Source organism: Macrotis lagotis, chromosome 2, assembly GCF_037893015.1.
Source record: "Macrotis lagotis isolate mMagLag1 chromosome 2, bilby.v1.9.chrom.fasta, whole genome shotgun sequence".
NCBI classification, from domain to species: Eukaryota; Metazoa; Chordata; class Mammalia; order Peramelemorphia; family Peramelidae; genus Macrotis; species Macrotis lagotis.
Window position 1 is genome coordinate 189,070,586 of NC_133659.1, and position 20,833 is coordinate 189,091,418.

Consider the following 20,833-nt stretch of genomic DNA (forward strand, 5'->3'; position numbering starts at 1 on the left):
GTTGAAGTTTCTTCTGATTCCAAGTTTAAGCATTCTTTCCATGTGGGTTTGAAGTTGATGAAAACTGGGGTTGGGGAAAACACAGGCTAATCTGGTTTCAGGGTAATACTGGGGAAGAAAGGTAGTAACTGAATAATGGAGATAAGAGAAGGGAATTAAGGAGGGGCATTTATAAACTAGTTTGCAGTGCAGTTATCTCAAACCCATTTTATTTCTCTGCCCACCCACCCTGGAGTCAGGAGGATCTGAGTTCAAATCCAGCCTCAGACACTCAATAATGACCTAGCTGTGTGACTTTGGGCAAGCCACTTAACCCCAATGCCTTGCAAAAAAAAAAAATCAAAGTCATCCCTGTCATGATATCCTAAAGAACGAGAAAAGTAGCTGAGGCTAAGAGCCATAGACTTGGGAAACCTAGGGAAAGAGACCTAGAGGCCAAGTGGAAAAGCCCTCCCCAGGAAGGTCGGGGAGCACGACACTGGCCAGAAGTGGGGGGCTGGGCAGGGTTACTTGGTCTCCTCTAACGGCACCTGTCAGCACTCCCGTTACCAGGTGCTATTTCCAGAGACCCCAAGCAACTTGGGGGGGGGGGGAGTGGACTGGCTCCTCCCAGGATGCTGCAGTATCCTCCTTCGGCCACTCGGGGGCTCCAGAGCTCAAGCGCAGTCCCCGAGTAAGAGAGGCAGTGGGCGGAGCATAGGCTCGCGGGGATATCCAGGGTGACCCAGAGCCGGCGGAGGCGGTCAGTCCTCTGGCCTTGGGTCAGCCTGAAACCTTGCAGCCTTCCCCCGCGCTGCCCGTTTCCTTAGACGGCCAACGAGGAGGAAATTTGGCTCCCCATTTCCCTCATCTCGCTGCACATTTCCTTTGCAATCCTGCCTTCCCACTGGTAAAGTCGATGCCTCCCTCTAGAACCCAAGGATTCCTAGAGAATTCCCTCATTCTGGCAGCCTGTCCAGCTGCAGGCACTCTAGGCTGTGGGGTGGGACTAGGAAAAGGGGCAGTCCCTAGGATGGGGAAGCCTCCCAAGCTAACATTGCCCTCCCTCCCAGGGAGGCCAGCTCCCCACCCTAGGAATTTTCTTTCCGTGTGTCCTCTGAGTTTTAAGGATATGCATCACAGCCTAGAGGCCATGGGCATCTCCAGTGTGACTTGGAATAGGAAGTAGAAGAAAGGGTAAAATACTTTATGTGCCTTCGAAGACATGGGGTGGGGGGAGTTGGACCTGGCTCAGCTCCTTTCCAGTTCTGGTTGGTGATTTGACTGTAATAGTGGAAAAATAGTAGCAATCAGTGTCCATCCCATCCCCTCCCCTCATCTGAAATTTGGTGAGCAGTAATATGCTGGGTTAGGTGGTGTCCTAAGGAGAGATCAGTCTGTTGTAATTGGCCCCAGAATCTTCAGGTTCTGATATTCTTCCTGTTTCACTGAAAAAGCTCAGCAGGATAAGGGCTAGCAAGGGAGAGAAGACAGGTTTCCTCTCCATTATTCCTAATGGGATATATACTAGCTCACATATTCTAGCCTGAACTGGGGGCCAAGACTCTGAGGGAGTTACCTGGCAGAGACCTCAGGATCCTGTCCAAAGAGCTGACTGCCCAGAAATGGTTCACCATGGGGGGAGGGGTGACTTCTATTCTTGGCACCAGAAGGCCCCTAATCAGGCCCCAGACTGAGGGAACTACTTTGGAAACAGAATGGTTTGGGGATTAGCTCTGTGTGCTCCCCTAAACCATTCTTGCAACTCTGCTAGGGCTCACTCAGTCTGTTGTCCTCTCTGTCTAAGCTGAAACTCCAAACCTCTGCCCTGAAGCTTCAATTCCCTATGTCCCAGCTCAGTAAGAGAATCAATGTAGGTCACAGCTCGACCTACAATGAACTAACTTCTTTAACTCGGTCCTTTTCAAATCTGGTAAAGAAACACTGGGAAGAGGTAGAGAGATGATTCAATTCAACAAATATTTTTAAAAGCATTTTTAAGCACCTAAAAATGTGACTGGAACTGAAATCAAAAGAAAGATTTCTCAGGGAAGGGAGAGAGGAGTAAAACTGGGAGAGGTACCAGAAAAAGGAATCAACTGGCTCAATCCAGTCAGGGAAAGGATAGAGACTAGGCCTAAGTGAGGTTGCTATTGGTAGAAGGAAGTCACTAAATGAAAAGAGGGCAGAGGCCACTGGTTGTTTTTCTCCCCTCCACCCCCATGCTTCCCATCAACTCTTCTAGTCCAAGAGAATTTGAAGTCAGAGGACCAGGGTCTGAATCCTTTTATTTAATAGCTACTAGTGATATTGCATTTTAAGGATGTACAAAATGTTTTGGGTTACATTCATTATATAAATATTCACAATAATCTTGCGAGAAGCTATTTCCTTTTCACATTTGAGTAAACTGAGTCCTGGAAAGGTTGTGGTTTATTTTATTTAGTCCATAACTAGTATGTATTCGTATTTGAGGTTTGAACTCCTCTCAACTTCAAGTTCATTTTTTTCCCATTGTGTCATGCTAGGAAAATAAATTCCAATCTCTGGACTTCTCTTTTCACATTTTTAAAGTGAGTGAGTTTTGTTGGATAATTATTTTGGAAATAATCACTTCCACTCTCTGTATATTTCATTTTCTTTATCTGTAAAACTAGGGGATTAAGCTAGATGAACTCTAGAGAGTCCAGAAATTAAATCAGAATTATATGAAATATTAAAATAGATTTAGGGGGTGATCTCAACCCTCCCAAGTCCCTTCTTCAAGCTCTAAAATGAAGATCTTATGATGCCATAAAGCTCATCCATACTCACTCCCAGTTTCAGTTCTCAGGAATCTCAGGCTCTAGCTCTTGAGTTACTCTGTTCTCCTCTGGCTGACATTTCTTGATCTTAAGAAGCTGGAATAAATAGAGGGGTGTCCACCCTCCTCCAGTAAGACACTTTCCCATTTGGTATCTGCAAACCCCCAATCCACTGAGATCTCATAGCTCTACGCCACTTTCCTGAGTTTATACCCCTGAGACTTGTAGGGGAGGAGAGAACTGGGGAAAATATTGTAACTTTATTTTGGTGGGGGGGGGTGGCTGAGATGTGCCTGGGTTTGGAGTTTAGGGTAGCCCAGGGACCTGCTACCAACTTCAGATAGCCTGAAAACCACAAAGAGCTGCTTCTCCACATGGAATTCCCGACAGGCAGAGGAGATAACATGGAGTAAAGACATATGATTATAATCCTGGCTTTCGCTTCCTCCTCTTCCATCATCCATCGTCCTCCCTTTATGAGGAATTCGGTGGGGCATTTTGAAGAAAGCTGTCCTGCTCTCTTGGAACCCTCACAGATTTAAGAGACCACATAGGAAAGACTCCGGTACCGCAGAAGAAATCATGATCTTCTGCATTGTCTAATAAAATATAGACCCATAGGGGTGGCTAGGTGGCGCAGCAGCCCTGAAGTCAAGAGGACCTGGGTTCAAATCCCACCTCAGACACTTAATAATTACCTAGCTGTGTGGCCTTGGGCAAGCCACTTAACCCCCATCGCCTTGCAAAAAAAAAAATCATAGAATAAAAATATAGCCCCATCCAGGAAAGGGGTTCTTGGGGGAGGGAGTCCGTGGTTTGACCACTTCTGGCCGTGACAGGCCCCCTCTCCCCAAGCGATGCTCCACGGGCGGCCCTGGCTGCTCGGGGAGGGGGGTCTGAGCCCGGCCACCCCCAAAGCCGCTCCCGCCTGAATGCTTACAGGGGGCGCATGCTGGGGCCGAGAAGCCCAGGCTGGCCCGGGCGCTGCCTCCTTAAAGGGCCACTTTCGCTAAACATGCTCCGCGGCAGGAGCCCGGGCCGGGCCGGGGCGGGGGAGGCCGAGGGGGCCCGGGCCGCCCGGGAGCCGCGGCCTTGGCGGAGCCCGGGCCACGTGCCCCGCCCCCGCCCCGCCGCACATGGCTCTGCAGCAGCGGCGGCGGCGGGGCTGTTTATGAGCGCGCTGGTGGCAAAAATGGAGCAGCCCGCACATGCCCGGGCCATGTGATGCGGGCCTCCCGCGTGAGCAAGCACAAGCACACTGCTGCACGCACACTCCGAGGCCCGGCGGCCCCCTCCCCGGCCCCGGGGGGATGGAGGGCCCGGGGGGGGGGGGGGATGGAGGGGATGGAGGACCCGGGGGGGATGGAGGGCCGGGGGGGGGGGGGGGGATAGAGGGGATGGAGGACCCGGGCGGGATGGAGGGCCGGGGGGGGATGGAGGGGATGGAGGGCCCGGGGGGGGGGGGGGGGGCGAGGGGCCCGGGGGGGGGATGGAGGGGATGGAGGGCCGGGGGGGGGGCGAGGGGCCCGGGAGGGGGATGGAAGGGATGGAGGGCCCGGGGGGGGGATGGAGGGCCGGGGGGGGGGGATGGAGGGGATGGAGGGCCCGGGGGGGGGGATGGAGGGCCCGGGGGGGGGAATGGAGGGGATGGAGGGCCGGGGGGGGGTGAGGGGCCCGGGAGGGGGATGGAGGGGATGGAGGGCCCCGGGAGGGGATGGAGGGCCCGGGGGGGGGGGGGATGGAGGGGATGGAGGGCCCGGGGGGGGGGGGTGAGGGGGCCCGGGGGGGATGGGGGGCCCCGGGAGGGGATGAAGGCCCCCCGGGAGGGGGGATGGTGGGGATGGAGGGTCCCCGGGAGGGGATGGAGGGGCCCCGGAGGCCCGGCGTTCTGAGCCTCGTTTGCCTTCAAAGGGAGAGAGAGCAGGATTTGGAGACGGGGGCCCTGCGCCCTCTGGGCCTCATTTCCCCCCAGGATAAGGGGGGGCCTGGCCCAGATGACCTCCGGCTCCTTCCCAGCCTCCGGACAAGTGTCGCCCAGGCCACCGAAGAGGACCAGTCGGACGGCTGGCCGCTCTCCTCGACCTCAGCTTCTAATTTTTCTTTGGGAAAAATGCCACTCGGTGCTCAGGAATCTGCAGGGGAGCTGGGGAGAGGCTCCGGTGGGTGTAGGTTCAGTCATGGCACCCCAGATTTAGACTGAGAAGGGACTGGAAACCTCCCCCCGCCCCTGAAGGAACGCCTCGGAGGGGCTGGGTGACCCACCAAGGTCACCCCCAGAGCCACGCAGCCACAGCCTTCTGCCAGGTTTTTCTGGGGGGGGGGGGCTAGGATTGAAATTTACACCAATGAAAAAGGTCCGAGATGGGGTTCCTGGGAGTCTATCTCCGTCCTCCTTTCCTTCCCTAAACCAGAGAATAAAACGTAGGGATGGGGTGGGAAATGACCACTAAAGACCGGGACCGGATGGAAAGAAGCCCAGGCAGGCATCCCGCTAGACCCCTACCCCACCCCCACCCTCCCCTCCCTGCCAAGGCTTTTCTCCAGTCTCTTTACCCCTCTCTTGTCCTGGAACCCCCTTTGGGTATGACAATGCCTCTTAGTGGAATGTGGGGCTGTGCCGGAGTCAGGCGGACAGTAGGTTAGCAGGAACAAGCAAGCAAAAGGAGCCCGACCTACATTTCCTCCTCATCACACCCAAACTTCCCAGATCCTGCAATGCAGAGCTGGAGTTTTTTTTTTTTAATCACTACTGGGTCCCTACACTTGCGGTTGGCATTTTTCCCCCCTAAACAACAGATTTTTTCCCCCCAGGGTGCAGACTGTGCATCCTAATGAGTGAAAGCTCACTTAGGAATTGTTTTTGGAAAAAAAATGTCCCCCACCCCCTGCTAGTGGAAAGGGAAGACATCGGGATTCGCAAAGTTGCAGTCCCAGGCTCCCCTACTCCCTTTCCCAACGTTTCTGACAGCTGCAGGCCTAGGCTGTTTGGTGTTTGGAAGATGAGCTTGTCTCTTTTGTTGCTAACTGAAGCCATGGAGGCTTGGAAGGCAATGGAGAAGGGGGGAGGGGAAGGGGAGGAGGGAGAGGGTATTTTACAATGTCCTTGCATTTCTCCTCCTTCCTACATTCCTTCCCCTTTCCCTCATAGCCCCTGCTGCCTGCCAAGCAGACAGATCAATAGGGATGGCTTCCTCCCCCCCTCAAGAGGACTATTATGAACTGTGGGTTTCTCCAAGCAGCTTTGTTAGACAGGGTGATGGTAAGAAAGCAGCATGGATGCGATAGGCAAAGGATGACGTTTATAAGTTGGAAGTGGTTTCTCTGGTAGGGGGCGGGATGGGGGAGGTTCAGGAGTTTCCCACATGCCCTTAGGGAGGTATCTTTGTAACCCGGACTGTCAACAGAAAACTGGCCTTAGAGATCTCGAGGGTCACCTCTCTAGGAAGTGTTCCTCAATTCTGCCTGTCCATCCTCTTTACAAAGTCTTTGTTAATATTCTGTCTCCTCAAATTACTTATTATTTATCTTTCCACAAGCTGTATCTTTTCACTGGAATGTAAACTTCTTGTGGGGGAGGGATGCTCATTTATTTATCTTTGTATTAAATAATGCCTAGAATAGTGCCTTCCACAAAGTACATTCCTTTTTTTAGGGTTTGTTTTTTTTTGAAAGGCAATGGAGTTAAGTGACTTGCCCAAGCTCACACAGCGAGGCAATTATGTGTCTGAAGCCAGGTTTGAACTCAGGTACTCCTGATTCCAGGGCTGGTGCTCTATCCACTATGCCATCTAGCTGCCCCCAGTGCATTCTTAATAGTTGTTAAATAGAATAAAAGCTGAAATAAAAATTGGCAAAGAATTTTACATACATTCTCTCATTTTATCCTCACAGAAACCCTGTGAGTGAAACACACTATTATAATCTACATGTTATAGATGAGGAAACTGAGATTTGGAGAGATTAAGTTATTCACTTACTCAGATCCAGGCAGCTAGGTAGCTCAGTGAACAAAGCCTCCAACACTTCCTAGCTATAAGAGACCCTGTCATATCACTTAATCTCTGTCTGCCTCAGTTTTCTCAAACGGGAAATGGGGATGATAGCTCATTCTATCTTTCAGAGTTGTGGTGAGGAATCAAACAAGGTATTTGTAAAGCACAGTATCTGAACATTTTAGATGATTAATAAATGCTTATTTCCTCTTCCCTCCCCCTCAAGTTCATACAGCTAATGAGTATTAGAGGCAGGATCTGACTGTAAGTCCTATCCTCTCTGTCATCTTAGACCATATTGCCTCCTCAAACTACATGTTGAGCAGAAGGCTTAGAAGCCTTTGGCAAACACCTTGGTAGACACCCTTCCAACAAACAGCTCATCTTAACCATCAGTGAATCCTATTTGGGAGGAAATTTCCATGCAAGCCAAAGCCTATACTCTGAAAGCTGGATCCCCTTTGTCTCATTATTTTCTCCCATTCCTTTACTGTGGGCTTCTGTACCTCCTCAGCTGTTGGCAAAAGTGGTTGTCTGTACCTGTGGTGCAGTAGAAGAGTTCTGGATTTGTGGTCAGAGAACCTGAGCTTGAATCTGGGCTGTTACTTACAACCTGTGTGACTTCCAGTAAATCACATTCTAGTGTCTACATCTGTAAAAGTTAAAAATAAAAATGAGGGGATTCACCTAGGTGAAGTCCCTTCCAGTGGGAATCAACTATCTTTAACTAAAACTAAGACAACCTCTCTTCTTTTAACAAAGCATCTCTAAAAATCTGTTCTTCTGGCTGGACCATTGGAACTGCTCATAAAAATAGCAGCCATCAGGAGTGCCTTGTTTTAACACTGCATTTTGCACAGGAAGGTTGTTGTTCATTCTCAAAGAGGACCAATGATATCACAAGGATGATTGACCTGAGTGAGCAGAGTCTGGGGATCTGAACTAATATTCTAGCTCTTCCTCCTACTAGCTGTGTGAACTGAGACAGGTTATTTAATCACAAAGGGTCTCATTCTCTTCTTTAAAATAAGTGTTGCCCTGAATCCAGAGGACTGACCATGAAACAAGCTACCCACCTCCTAAAAAAGGTGATGGATTCAGGGTATAGGAGATGTACATTTGGAGGTGGTCAATGTGAGAATTTGTTTTCCAAGGGATCATGAATTTGAAACAAGGGTTTGATTTTCTTTTTCTCAGTGGGAAGGGAGAGGGGAAAAAAATGCTTATTAACTGGAAAAAAAGACTGGAATAAAATATTTCTAAGATCTTCTTGGCTACTGAAAATCAGTGCCTGGGAAAATGTGACAATACTAGAAAATCCAGCTATGAATCCAGGCCTTAAGTTCTGGAACATAAAAGTTGGAATTGGATTGCTTCTCCATCTGATCAAGAAATTCTTCACCTTTTTGTCCCTTTGCCTAGGAGCAGTGGGGGTCTTAAAGTGTGATCTAGGGCATCTGAGAGTTCAAAATTATTTTCATAATTATACTATAAACATAAAATATGTCATTTCAACTTCTAATTAAATATAAAGTTATACCCACATAAAGTTCTTTCAGGAATTCTCAATAATTTTTCATAGTATAAAAGAGTCATAAGACCAAAAAGTGTGAAAACACTGTTTTGGGAGGATATGGAGAAGATAAGTTTATGTGAAAAGAAAATATGGTTGAAGATGGTCGCTGAGGCCAGGGGGAATTATAGGAAGTGTTCAAGGGGATCATTTGGAGACTTTTGTCTAAATCACTTAACCTTTCTCAGTCTTCAGTTTCCTCAATTGTAAAATGGAGATAATAACAGCACCTACTTCCTAAAGTTATTGTGAGGATCAAATTGTTGTTGGTAGTTCATTTGAAAAAGGACCAATATAAAGCTTGCAAAACAGGGCTTGGCACATAGTAAGTATTTAATAAATCCTTCTTTGTAGTTATACAAACCTATAGTAGATTATTCATTGTCAGGGGGAGAGGGGATGGAAGGGAGAGGAGAAAAAGGAGGAACTCAAAACCTTACCAAAAAATGGATGTTGAAAACTGGGTTTGCATGTAGTTGGAAAAATAAATTTATTAAAATAAATGCCTGTTTGCTTCTTTGTAAGAATCTAGTCAGCTGGGAGTGGGGTGTGTGTGTCTGTATGTATGTGAATATGTGTGGCCAACCAGGCAAGCCACCATAAGGTCACTAAGGGAGAAACTGAGTTGAGACCAAGATAGTCCTGTCAAAAATTTGTTTGATATAAACACAATTGATTTCAAAAGAATGTTTTCTCTGGGGAAGAGTGAGGAAAGGGAGCTGGGAGACCCAGAGGAGATAGAAAAGTTTTTTTTTTGAAACAGCCCTAGACAAATGTCATCTCCCCTCCCCCACTCCTGATCAGACCATACGGGTCAGACTTTGCCCCTGCCAGTGTGGCTGATCCTCAGCCTGGGGAGATCAGGAGGATACCCTGGCTGCCTGCAGGAGGGAGAGGATAGTTTGCTTTTGGTGTAATAAAGCCAGGCTTCTTCCAGAGGGAAACAGGAACAAATGTGCAAAGGGAAGAAGATCCCTCTAGGACAGACCTAGCAGCCTGCTCCTCCACTACCATCACCCCACCCCCTTTCCCTCATTCTCCTTCCCCTGTGAGTTGCAACACAGAGTTTGGCAGGTTTTTTCACAGGGCAGTGGTTCACCTGGTGAGGGGAGGAGGGGTTGGGAGAGACAGACTGTAATCTGACCTGGTTTTCAACTGGGACCCACCCGCAGTTGGTAAGTCTGCCGGGGATCTAGGCCATTCACTGGGCGTTACCCCCAAATACTGACAGGAAGACTGCTGAGCCTCTGGGGTCTCCCATCCCAAAACCCTAACCAAGGCCCCAGGCTCCTAGATTCTTTTCAGCTTAAAACCCCCAATTCCTGGGCCTTTTAACAATTGATCAAGGAAATTAAGAAAACATGGGGAATGAAATTAGAAAGAATTTCTACTTGGTACAAATGTCAACTTAAACAATAAGACCAACCTTCAATCCCTGAACCCTAGATATCAGTGATGGCAGCAGAAGGGAAAAGAACCACTCCCCCAAATCAGGAAAACAGCTAGTGTCCACAGTGCCACTGGATATTTAGTGATTTCCTATTAATCCTGGTTTAACATTTTATTAGGAAGCCAGACCTTTCCTAGGATAGATTTAGCAATGGAAGAAAGGTTAGGGGAAGGTTAGAAATCTCACGCTGACCTGAAGGTGGGGGGTGGGCAGAACTGAGATGCACCTGCTGTATGGCAGTCACAGAGATGCCTCAAGGTCGATGAAAGGCTGAGAGGAAGGAGAAATGAGAATAGACATCTTTGGCTCCCCAAAAGACCAGAAACCTAGTCCTTCCCCCCTTCCCTTTTTTTGGGGGTGGATATTTACTCCATCTTCTTCTTCCTAGATTTAGGGTTCTGTAATTTAGTAAAGCAGAAATTTTCTCTAATCTTCCTATCCCAACAGTAGTTTAAGGAACACAATGTACAGAAGGGAGGACCAAGGTTGCTATTGGCAGCCCTAAAATGGAACTTTCTTCACTTTTCTCCTAAATCTCTCCTTCCCATGTTGCCTGGGAGCCTCCCCAATTTTTTTCCTATAACATGAGTAAAAGAAAGAACTCCATAGAAAGCAGTTCCCATTCCCAACACTCTTAGTGACTGTCTTCACAAACAATTCAATCTCTTGCCAGTAATGAGTTTTATTGATGGGAAACCTGGTCTTGGTGTCAATCTAACTCCCTACAAAGTCTACTCACACCAACCACCCCACCAAATCTCGAAGATCTGTCCCCTGGAGTGTGTGTGTATGAACATGTGTGTGCACATGTGTGTGTGTTCATGTATCTCAGAATGATAAATGGATAAACCATAATAAAAAATGAGAAGAGGTTAGAGTTCAGCAATAACAATAACCATCTGGTTCCAGAAATGACCCTGATGTGATATTGGGAGAGTCTGGGGAGAGGAGGGTTGGAATCTCTCAAATATCTGAGGGGGAATGGTTCTCATGTTGCTGTTTCCATTCTGGGCTCTGGAACTAGCCAGAAAGCAGCAACGGATAAGTGACTAACTGGTTCTACTGTAGAGGTAGCATAAAGTAGGCAAAACAGGGCATGAGAACTTGCCTCTCCTTTTCCTTCTCTCCCTGGTAGGGAAGGGGGGGGGTAGTGGTAAGGAGTGGGAGGAGTCTGAATTATGAACCAAGTTTTCCTGAAAAGTCTCTTTGCTGGTGTAGTTTGGTCCCTCCCAGACCGAGCTGCAACTTCACTGCTCTGGGCAAAAAGGCTGGAATATACTTGAGTAGGAGGGAGAAACGGTACATTTTTTCCCCTCCTCCTTAACTCCCTAAAGATCCCTTTTACCAGCAGAAGACCAATAAGTAGTGAGGGAAGGTTAAGGCCCACCCCATCCAAGGCAGTTTACAGTCTTCCTAGAAATATTCAGCAGCCCCCCCCCCTTTTTCCTCCCCTCTTAAAGTGTTTTCCTAACCACTCCATTAAACTTCCCACATCCCTTCCAGAAGCCTCTCCCTGGAGATGGGGATTATTGTTGTTCCTCAGGTCCCCAGCAGACACTGTCCCCAGGGCTAGAGTCTGAGTAAGTGGAGGTCCTAAGTAGGAGACTGAAAGCTAAATGAAGAAAGCCTTCCTAGAAGCACTGTGAGACTGGAAAAGAGGCAGCTGGGCATGGGAAGGGCTAATAATAATAACTGACATTTGTATTTCTATTTTTAAGCATTTTTACATACATTACTTTATTGGAGCTTCATAACAGCCCTGTGAGGTAGCTATTATTGCAGGTATTACTAGTGGCATTTTGTAGCCAAGGAAGTTAAGTCTCAGAGAAGTTAAGCAGAAACTCACCTGTGACTTAAGAGTAAGTAACTATCAGAAGTGAGAATTAACCTTAGGCTCCCAGTCCAAGTCCAGCATTCTCTCCCCAACCCCAACGGGTTGCTCACCTGCCCCCCATCACCCCTTTCTATCTGCCAGCTCAGGCTCCTCTGGTTTCACTGTCACAATAGCTGACTCAGGCCCTAGCATTTTAGGGAGGTGCGGGGGGGGGTGGTGGAGCGGGTGAGACGCACCCCTCCTTCCACCACCCCGAAGAATTTGGGTTTGCCCGGCCTCACTCCAGGAAGATCTCAAAGCACTTTCACTAGGTTGTTCCCTTCCCCCTTATTTCTTCCCAGAGGAAGGGAAATGAGTAATGCCGAAGTCACCTCCAGTAGGTAGGGTTGTCAGCCAAAAGGACAGGGCTTTCCTAGCGCACCTTAGGTTCCCCAGGAACCAGCCACTCCCTTTGCTCCGGGGGAGAAGGACGCTTAATTGCTCGTCCTCCAGGAGTCCCCACCGCGGGTGAGGGGAGAATGGAGGGAGCTGGCAAAAGAAAAGTCCCATTTCCTCCTAGCCCGGGGACACGGGGCTCAGGGGCATTAGAAGGCTTAGCCTCCAGGCTCCGGGGTAGGCTCCCACATCCTGGCAGGGGTTGTCCTTCCCCGTGTGGTTGGCAACCTCAGGCCGAGGTCAGTTCTGCAATCACGTGAACCCCTCACGTTTGCAAGGTTGCAGAAAGGGCTGTTTGATCTCCCAGGGCGCAGCCAGGCTGGCCAGTCACTCCTCAGGAATTCACATGCTTCTGCCACACACCCTTAACAAACCCGCCACCCCCCTACTCTCCGCCCCATCCCACTTCACTTCCAGCTCCGCCTAGGGCCACGATAGAGGTTTTCCAAGACAGAAGGAATTGAAAGGCTGTGGAGGAAGCTTGGTTTTTTACAAAGACTACAAATCCCAGCGACCCTCGGGCGACGCAGGCGCCCTAGATTCAACGTGCCTGCTGCTGGAAAAGTGTGTCACTGGGGCACGAGGCGCTCCCTGGGATCACATGGTACCTGCTCCAGTGCCGCGTGCGGGCTCGGGAGCCCTAGGTTTCTGGCGCCTGCGCAGTGCCCTCAGAAAGCGGCTCGGGCAAAAGGCGGCTGAGATTGGCAGAGTGAAATATTGCAGCTGAGCGAGCGCATCAGGGCACTCGTCCTCTCCCCATCACCTCCCCGCCTCCTGCCTCCAGCCTCTCTCCCTGCAGGACCACTGGCATCCGCCGCCTCCTGGACTGCTACACCGCGCTGCCGCACAGCCTCCGGGCAGTAGCCCCTACAGTGCATTGCAGAGACCCTCCCCTTTCTTCCTTTTTTTCTGGAGACTGCAGGCTGTTTGCACCCTCTCTCCCCTGCTGCCCCTCCCATGCAAAGCGGATCTCTGCCGCCCCAACTTCGTCCTCTCCCGGAGAGGCTCTGTGGCCGGGAGCCGCGGCCCCCGACCCCGAGTGGGCTAGGCCGGTCAGCCGGTGCGCAGCGCGTGAGGGCCGCAGGCCGAGACTACAATCCGAGAGCCGGTCCTGTTTGGATGAGAGCCGTCAGCTGGTGAAGACATGACGACTACTCTGGACTCCAACAACAATACAGGTACAGCGGCCCCGGCTACCAGTGCTGCACCACTCGCCTCCCCCAGGGTCTCCCCTCTCCGGGCGGCAGGCGGAGGGGACGCGGACGCCGGCCGGCCTGGCCCCCAAGGATGCCTCAGGGTGGGAAAAGGAGTCTCCTTAGAGCGCCTCACCGGGGGCGCCCCTTGGGTGGGCGCTGAGGGGAAGGGGACCAGCTGGGGACCGCGAAAGCAGCCCCTCCGTCCCCTCCGCCTTGCAGCCCTGCCTGGCGCCGCGGGGCAGAGGCCCCGGGGCCGGCCTGGCCTCCCTCCCCTCCAGGGGCTTCCCTGAAACCCGAGAGGGAGGGAGGGAGGGTTGTGCCGGCTGGGGCCGGGGGCCGGGGAGCGGGGCCCCTCCGCCGCTGGGGCGCCCTCGGCGGGGCACCCGGCGAGCAGACCCTCCTTCTGGGTCGGCGGGGAGGGGGGGGAGGGCAAGCGGGAGCTGGGCCCGGGCCAGGGTCGGCTCCGGAGCCCCGGCTGCCCCGGGGCTCACATGGCCGCCGGGCTGGGCCCACGTGCTGCGTTTGTTTTCATTCAGCCGTCGCCGCGGCCGCTTCCCCATTGGCCGACGCCTCCCGGCCCCGTTACATAATGAGCTCCGCCTCCCCGTCTCCGGGGCAACGCGGGCCCCCTCCCCTCCCCCTCCTCCCGCCCCGTGCAGCTCCGCAGGCTCCCCCTCAGCTCCGCCCCCGAGGCCCGGGCTCTGGGAGGTCGAGGTGGGGCCCCGCTGGCCTGACGGGAAGCTCGCGGGGCGGGGTCTCCAGTTCCGGGGTTCCTCGTTGGGGAGCCACGTGCGAGCGGCACACGTGGAGCGGGGCCGTGTGGCCGGCTGAGGGCCCGGCCCCTCCCGCCCGGTGCGCCGCGATCCGGGTGAAGCCGGGCTGACTCACGGCCCCCGCCCGCCTCCCCCACGGGGAGCCGAGCCGGCCCGGCCCGCCGTGACCTTGCGCCGCCTCCGTGTCCCAGTGCCCGGAGCCTCTGCCCTGCCGCATTCTGCCCGCAGCCCGACGGGGCCGGCCTCGCGCCGCTGCCCGCTCCCTTTGCCCCGGCCTTCGCAGCCCGGATTCCGGGACTTGTCTGCTTGCTTCTTGTACCCGCCGCTGCGTGATCTCTGCTGGCCCCCAGGCCTTCGCTGCGCTCCCACCCCTTTTATTCTGCGTACCCCCGGCCCCCCCCATATAAATTATCAAGTTACAACCAGAATCATCACCAACTTGTGTCTCAGCTCTTAAAAGCAAATGAGGAAAAGGAACTTCTTGCCTTTCCATGTTGGGGAGGTTCCACTGGATTATAGATAGCCAACCTATATCAATACCAATCTCTCTTTGGGGGAGCATGGGTCAGATTGATTTATTACTAGACTGGGGTTCATTTTCCCTCTACCGCCTCCAAACTTTGAAACTCCAGGAGTTGGATTATTGCGCAATTGGTTTATGTAGAATTGGGTTTACCCAGCCCAGGCTGGAGCTATTTTGAGGCTGTCCCCGCCCATCTCTGTGTCAGTGTGTGTGAGCAGTCAGCATGTGTCTATTTAGGCATCATGTGTGGTATGCCTGCTCACACGTGTCCTCCAGCCTCACCTCCCAGGTCCACCCCAGTCTGTCCTGCACTGAAGGCAGGTCAAGGGTTCCACATGGGTGTGGCTGGCATCGTGCCCCTTTCCCTCCGATCCCCTGATTGGCACCTTAGGGGTGTGGTTGTTCAGGTATCTTCCAGATGACAGCACTACCCAAAGGGACAAAGCTCTTGTGCCTTGTTGGAGAGAATCTGGGAAGCTATAATCTCCAGCTCTAAGTTTGACTGTTCATGCTCCAAACCAGCTGTCACCACTATGCCCATCTGGGAAACTCATACAGACACTCTAGTTGTGTCCTCTGCAAGGCTTCATGCTAGAAGGTTGAGCTCATTCTTCCTCAATACAGGAATCATATGAATGGAACAATGAATATTAAAAGATCTTGTTATGAAAAGAGCACTATATTTAGAGTCTAAAAATCTGGGTTAGAATCCTTGATCTGCTAATTCGTTACTAGTTATATGACCTTGAGCAAGCCATTTCTATATTGGGCTTCTTTTCTCCTAACCCTAAAGTGAAGAGGTTCTAAAAATGTCTTTTAACTGTTCTGTTTTCCTGGGAAATCTTAGGAGAAGACATGATCTTGAAAACTGAGAAAACTAGGGAAAAGAGTTTCATTGCTTTATTTAACATGGCCCTTTTTTCTCCACTGGGGGTTTGCCTTAGGTTGAATCTTCATATTTAGGGGTTGTTTTGGTACTAAGATCAGAATTCTTTCCTGGAGGAACTAGGTCTTGTGACCTGGTTCCTCCTTCCTTTCATCCTCCTAGGTTTAGCCATGTACAACTAGGTCAACCAGAGCAACTCATGTTCTTTAGGGGAGGGGACCCAAGACAATTGTGGGAGCCAGAATACAAGGCCTTCTGCCTTACATTGCCAACTTCAATAACATGTGTTGGATGAGAGGGACTTGCCCACTGGTGTAAGATCAAGAACTTTGCATCATTTTAGGTCTCTTTTAGAGTAAGAGAAATGGCAAAAATGGAGGGGGTCAAAACAGGGGTAGCCTCTATCCAATTCAGTTTCAAGGGCAATTGGATAACTCCTTATGGTTGGATAGCACTTTGAGGAGATAAGATAGTCCCCAAAAGATCTTTTTATTATGGCTAACCTTCCTTTCTTCTGTTCTCTTATCTCCTGTCAGGTGGAGTCATCACCTACATTGGTTCCAACGGCTCATCTCCCAGCCGAACCAGCCCTGTTTCTCTCTGCAGTGAGAGCTCCAATGGCAGCTTCCAGTCTCTGACCCATGCCTTCCCTACCTACTTTCCACCCTCCCCTACTGGTTCCCTCACCCAGGATCCAGGCCGGCCCTTTGGGAGTGGCCCACCTGGCTTGAGGGAAGATGGCTCCCCATCATCATCTTCATCTTCTTCTTCTTCCTCTTCCTCTTCTTCCTCTGCCTCCTTCTATAATGGAGGCTCCCCTGGAGGACTGCAAGTAGCCATGGAGGACAGTAGTCGAGTGTCCCCTAGCAAGAGTACCAGCAGCATCACCAGTGAGTCCTGGAGTAGGTGGGGGGGGGGTTCTGGTTAAGAAACAGGTTTTGATTATTTCTCCTACTTTTGCATAATTTTCAATTCACTGAAAAATGAATAAGCTTGCCCCTTCTCACTCTCCTCTTCCCTTTAAAAAATCTCAGCCTAGGGGGGCGGCTAGGTGGCACGGTGGATAGAGCATTGGCCTTGGAATCAGGAGTACCTGAGTTCAAATCCTACCTCAGACACTTGATAATTACCTAGCCGTGTGGCCTTGGGCAAGCCACTTAACCCCATTGCCTTGAATAATCTAAAAAAAAATAAAAAAGTAAAAAAAAATCAACCTAGAAAAATTCAGTTGGGCTATGCCTCCTATAGCCAAACCTAATCTTGCCTCGTGGAATTGAATCCTTTCTCTCTGGGGGCCAATGACGAAACCCCCACAAAGAGGCTGGCTAATCTTTTGTTTCTGACCCTCCACCCATCCTTTCCTCCAGAGCTCAATGGCATGGTGCTCCTTTGTAAGGTGTGTGGGGATGTTGCCTCCGGCTTCCACTATGGAGTCCACGCTTGTGAAGGCTGCAAGGTGAACAGGCTACAGGGGCTTTGGGGAATTTCCCAGAGATTTGAGGAAGGGCTGATAACTGAGCTTTTGATCTCTAGGGCCTTTTGAATCCACAGCATGGGGTGGGGGTGGGGTGGGGGGGGATTTGGTAGGTTTATGGTTCTTTCTAGTCCCCCAGCTTGGCCTGGGCTCATTGACTCTGGCTAATGCCTCCCCCCCACTTTCCTTTCAGGGTTTCTTTCGACGAAGCATTCAGCAGAACATCCAGTACAAAAAGTGCCTAAAGAATGAAAGTTGTTCCATCATCCGCATCAACCGTAATCGCTGCCAGCAGTGCCGATTCAAGAAATGCCTATCTGTTGGCATGTCCCGAGATGGTGAGGGCCTGATCGCCCTCTCCCCCACCCTCCACTACCCTCCCCACTTATCCCAGATCCCAGCTCTGAACTCCTATTGCCCTTCAGGATCGATTTTTTAGAATGCTCTTTTCTTTCCTGCTCCTAAAACTTGAAATGGCTTTACAGAATAATTTGCACCCCATTTCCTTAGAGAATTCTAGATCAACAGATACATGGTTTTATAGACTTGTTAGAGCTGAAAGGTCCTGAGGAGCCAGTCACTTCATTCACTTCCCTTATTGTATTAGAGGAAGACCCAAAGGCCCTAAGAGGTGGAGAGACTTTCACAGCTGGTTAACGATAGAGATGGGATTGAAATTCAGACTCCTGACACCCAGACCCTGTGCTTTTCCCAAGGGTCCAGATACCCTTGAGGACTCTGATTAGAGCTGTGAGTCATCCTGTAGCTCCTCCTAGGCCAGACTGGCTTGTCCCTGTCTTCTTAGTATACTCAACTTGGAGTTGGCTCCTCTGACCCCATTCCCCCTTACAGTATTCAGTGTCATGAACCCTTCTTCAGAATGAGAGCAGATCAGATTTGATTATGGGGAAGGAAGAGAGGCTAGGGAGGGAGGAGAGTTTCCTGACATCTTTCCCTTCCCTACTCACCAGCTGTACGTTTTGGACGGATTCCAAAAAGAGAGAAGCAAAGGATGCTTGCCGAGATGCAAAGTGCCATGAACCTGGCTAATAACCAGCTGAGCACTCAGTGCCCACCTGAGGCCTCACCTGCCAGAATCCCTGCACCTGGCCCATTGGGCTCTTCACCACCCCCAGTTCCAGCTCCTTCACCCCTTGTGGGCTTCTCTCAGTTTCCCCAGCAGCTGACACCACCTCGATCTCCAAGTCCCGAGGCCAAAGTGGAGGATGTAATCTCCCAGGTGGCTCGGGCCCACAGAGAGATCTTCACCTATGCCCATGACAAGTTGGGCACTGCACCCAATGGTCTGAATGCCAACCAGACACCCAGTGGCCCCCCAACATCTGTAACACCCCACTGGGAAAACCATTGCTGTCCTCTAACACCTGATGACAACAATTCTGCTGCCACCCAGCGCCACAATGAAGCCCTAAATGGACTTCGTCCAACTCCAAACACATATCCACCAACCTGGCCAGCTGCTGCCTCTCATCATGGTTGCCACCAGCATAATAGCAATGGGCATCGCCTCTGCCCTACCCACATGTATCAAACCCCAGAGGCTGAAACCTCAACTGGTTGCCCCTGGCAGGACCGATCAAAGAACATTCTGTTGGTGAGTGGTGAGAGTATGTCCTGGATTTGGACTTGAGATGGGGTGGCAGAGAACTGTAAGTTTAAAGTAGTACTTCCCCCAGCTTTTAGGGAGTCTCTACCATAAGGGACAGTCCCCTTTTCTAAGAGGAGAAGGGTGCCATGAGTCTCTTAGTGGTCCAGAACCCCGAGGACAGAGCCCATTTACCAGGCTTTGCCTAAGCACTCCCTTCAGTCTGGTACTCTGTTTTCACTTTCATTCCTATTTACTATTTAAGTTGGATAAACCACCCTTTAAAAGTCTGACCTAGGGCAAAATCCACATAGAGCATCCCTTTCCTGCAATTTATATCTTGGTCTTCCTCTAGAACCATTTGACTGACATCCTCTCATTTCCTTCTCAAGGCCTGCCCCATGAACATGTATCCCCATGGACGAAGTGGACGGAGCGTTCAGGAGATCTGGGAGGACTTCTCAATGAGCTTCACGCCTGCTGTGCGTGAAGTTGTAGAGTTTGCTAAGCACATCCCAGGCTTCTGCGACCTCTCTCAGCACGACCAGGTCACCCTGCTCAAGGCTGGTACCTTTGAGGTATGTTCCCCTGACCTGGAGTACCAGTTGTGAGGAGACAGGGACACTTTCTAGGGTTGGACATTAATCTCCATTCCGGGTTCTTTGGAAACTCCACCTTTACCATTCTTTCTACTTGTCCTTGGACTGAGAATAGGAGAGGTTATCTTGTAGATTCCCACAGCAGGATGTTTTCTCTCCCATTTTCCTTTCTTGGAAAGGAGACTGGTTAAAAGGCAGTTCTTCCTTAGGGAAAATACAGATATATCCTGGACATTTAAAAACATCATCCAAATGAACCCTAACTGGTGAGATTTGGCAGTTTAGGGGGCAGACGATGCATCCCCCCCCCCATCCCAGACTGACTCCCTGCCTCCCCCAGGTGCTGATGGTACGCTTTGCTTCACTGTTCAATGTGAAAGAGCAGACAGTCATGTTCCTGAGCCGCACAACGTACAGTCTGCAGGAGCTTGGCGCTATGGGCATGGGCGACCTGCTCAGCGCCATGTTTGACTTCAGTGAGAAGCTCAGCTCCTTGGCTCTCACAGAGGAGGAGTTGGGGCTCTTCACCGCTGTAGTGCTGGTCTCTGCAGGTAGGCTCGGCTTTGGTTCCCCAGGAGGGGGAGCTGGAGGAGGGGTGCCCTGTAGCCACGCCACGGGCTCCTGGCCTCCCAGGCCCAGTTGGACCCCTCCAGCAAAGGGATGTCGGGCTAGCTTCTGTTGCCTCTTTGATATCCTCTGAAGACCTGAGAGGTTGGTGAGGACTTGTGTACTCACCATGCTCCTTCCCTGGCCCCTAACAAGAATCCTATAGTGTCCTTTTCTACCCTCTTCCACCATTCTGAATTGCTTGTGATCAGTGTAGTGCCCACATCCAGGGGCCTTCCCAGCCTGACATCCCCTCGCTCACTCCCTGCCTTCTTCCTTTCTCCCAACAGACCGGTCTGGTATGGAGAACTCAGCCTCTGTGGAGCAGTTGCAGGAGACCCTGCTCCGAGCACTTAGGGCCCTGGTCCTGAAGAACAGGCCCTCAGAGACGTCTCGCTTCACCAAGCTACTGCTTAAGCTGCCCGACCTCCGGACCCTCAACAACATGCATTCCGAGAAGCTGCTGTCCTTCCGAGTAGACGCCCAGTGACTGGAGCCTCCCTCCCTCCAGCCACTGCCTCTGGCAGGCCCCTCTCCTTGTACAGAACTGAACTCTGCACTTCTCTCTCCTTGAAGAGACAAAAAAGACAGAACACCGTCCCTCTTCCCAGAATCTTATTTATATTGTTATAAAATATTCCACGATGAGCCTCTGCCCCCTCCACCCCACCCCACCCCACCCCACCCCCACCCTCTTGTAAATAGCTCCCTTCTCATGGAACTGCGCTTCCCTTCCCATTGAGACCCCCCATCACTTGATGTGTCCTGTTCCCATCTCAAATCAGTAGTTGACATCTATCTGATCTGGTTTCTGTGATGTGTGTTGGGCTAGGGGAAGAGGGTACCTTACTGGATCAAGAGCCTACTCTACTGGCAAATTTGAGGGGGAGGGAGGGAGGGAGAATATAATAGATGCAGGCATAGAAGGGTCCACAGGGGAGTTATTTTCATCATATATTTATTACATAAATATATAGTAAAATAGACGAGCGACAATTACCATAAAAATATCTTTCTTTAAAATCCTGACCCAAAACACAACGGGGTGAAAAATCGCACATAACAGACATACTGATTGTCAATATGGGGTGGGGGTCAGGATA

At 51.1% G+C, this 20,833-nt stretch overlaps 1 protein-coding gene across 3 annotated transcripts; it reads left to right on the top strand.

Moving 5' to 3' along the window:
- Positions 1–12,618: 12,618 nt before the first annotated feature.
- NR1D1 (nuclear receptor subfamily 1 group D member 1) lies at positions 12,619–20,608 on the top strand. 3 transcript variants are annotated; one of them, XM_074223996.1, is made up of 8 exons: positions 12,619–13,245; positions 15,982–16,335; positions 16,813–16,901; positions 17,113–17,257; positions 17,891–18,534; positions 18,918–19,103; positions 19,465–19,675; positions 20,021–20,608. In XM_074223996.1, exons 1-8 carry the CDS (start codon positions 13,212–13,214, stop codon positions 20,218–20,220), a joined length of 1,863 nt encoding a protein of 620 aa, XP_074080097.1. In that variant the 5' UTR covers positions 12,619–13,211; the 3' UTR covers positions 20,221–20,608. The 3 variants fall into 3 exon arrangements, with proteins under 3 accessions (XP_074080097.1, XP_074080099.1, XP_074080098.1); XM_074223998.1 differs by lacking the exon at positions 12,619–13,245 and adding an exon at positions 13,933–13,977; XM_074223997.1 differs by lacking the exon at positions 12,619–13,245 and adding an exon at positions 14,013–14,115.
- The last annotated feature ends 225 nt before the right edge of the window (positions 20,609–20,833 follow it).

Coding starts and splice junctions, on each gene's coding strand:
- NR1D1 (XM_074223996.1), top strand. CDS start 13,212: ATGACGACTACTCTGGACTCCAACAACAATACAG. Junction 13,246..15,981: donor GGACTCCAACAACAATACAG/GTACAGCGGCCC, acceptor ATCTCCTGTCAG/GTGGAGTCATCACCTACATT. Junction 19,104..19,464: donor TCAAGGCTGGTACCTTTGAG/GTATGTTCCCCT, acceptor TGCCTCCCCCAG/GTGCTGATGGTACGCTTTGC.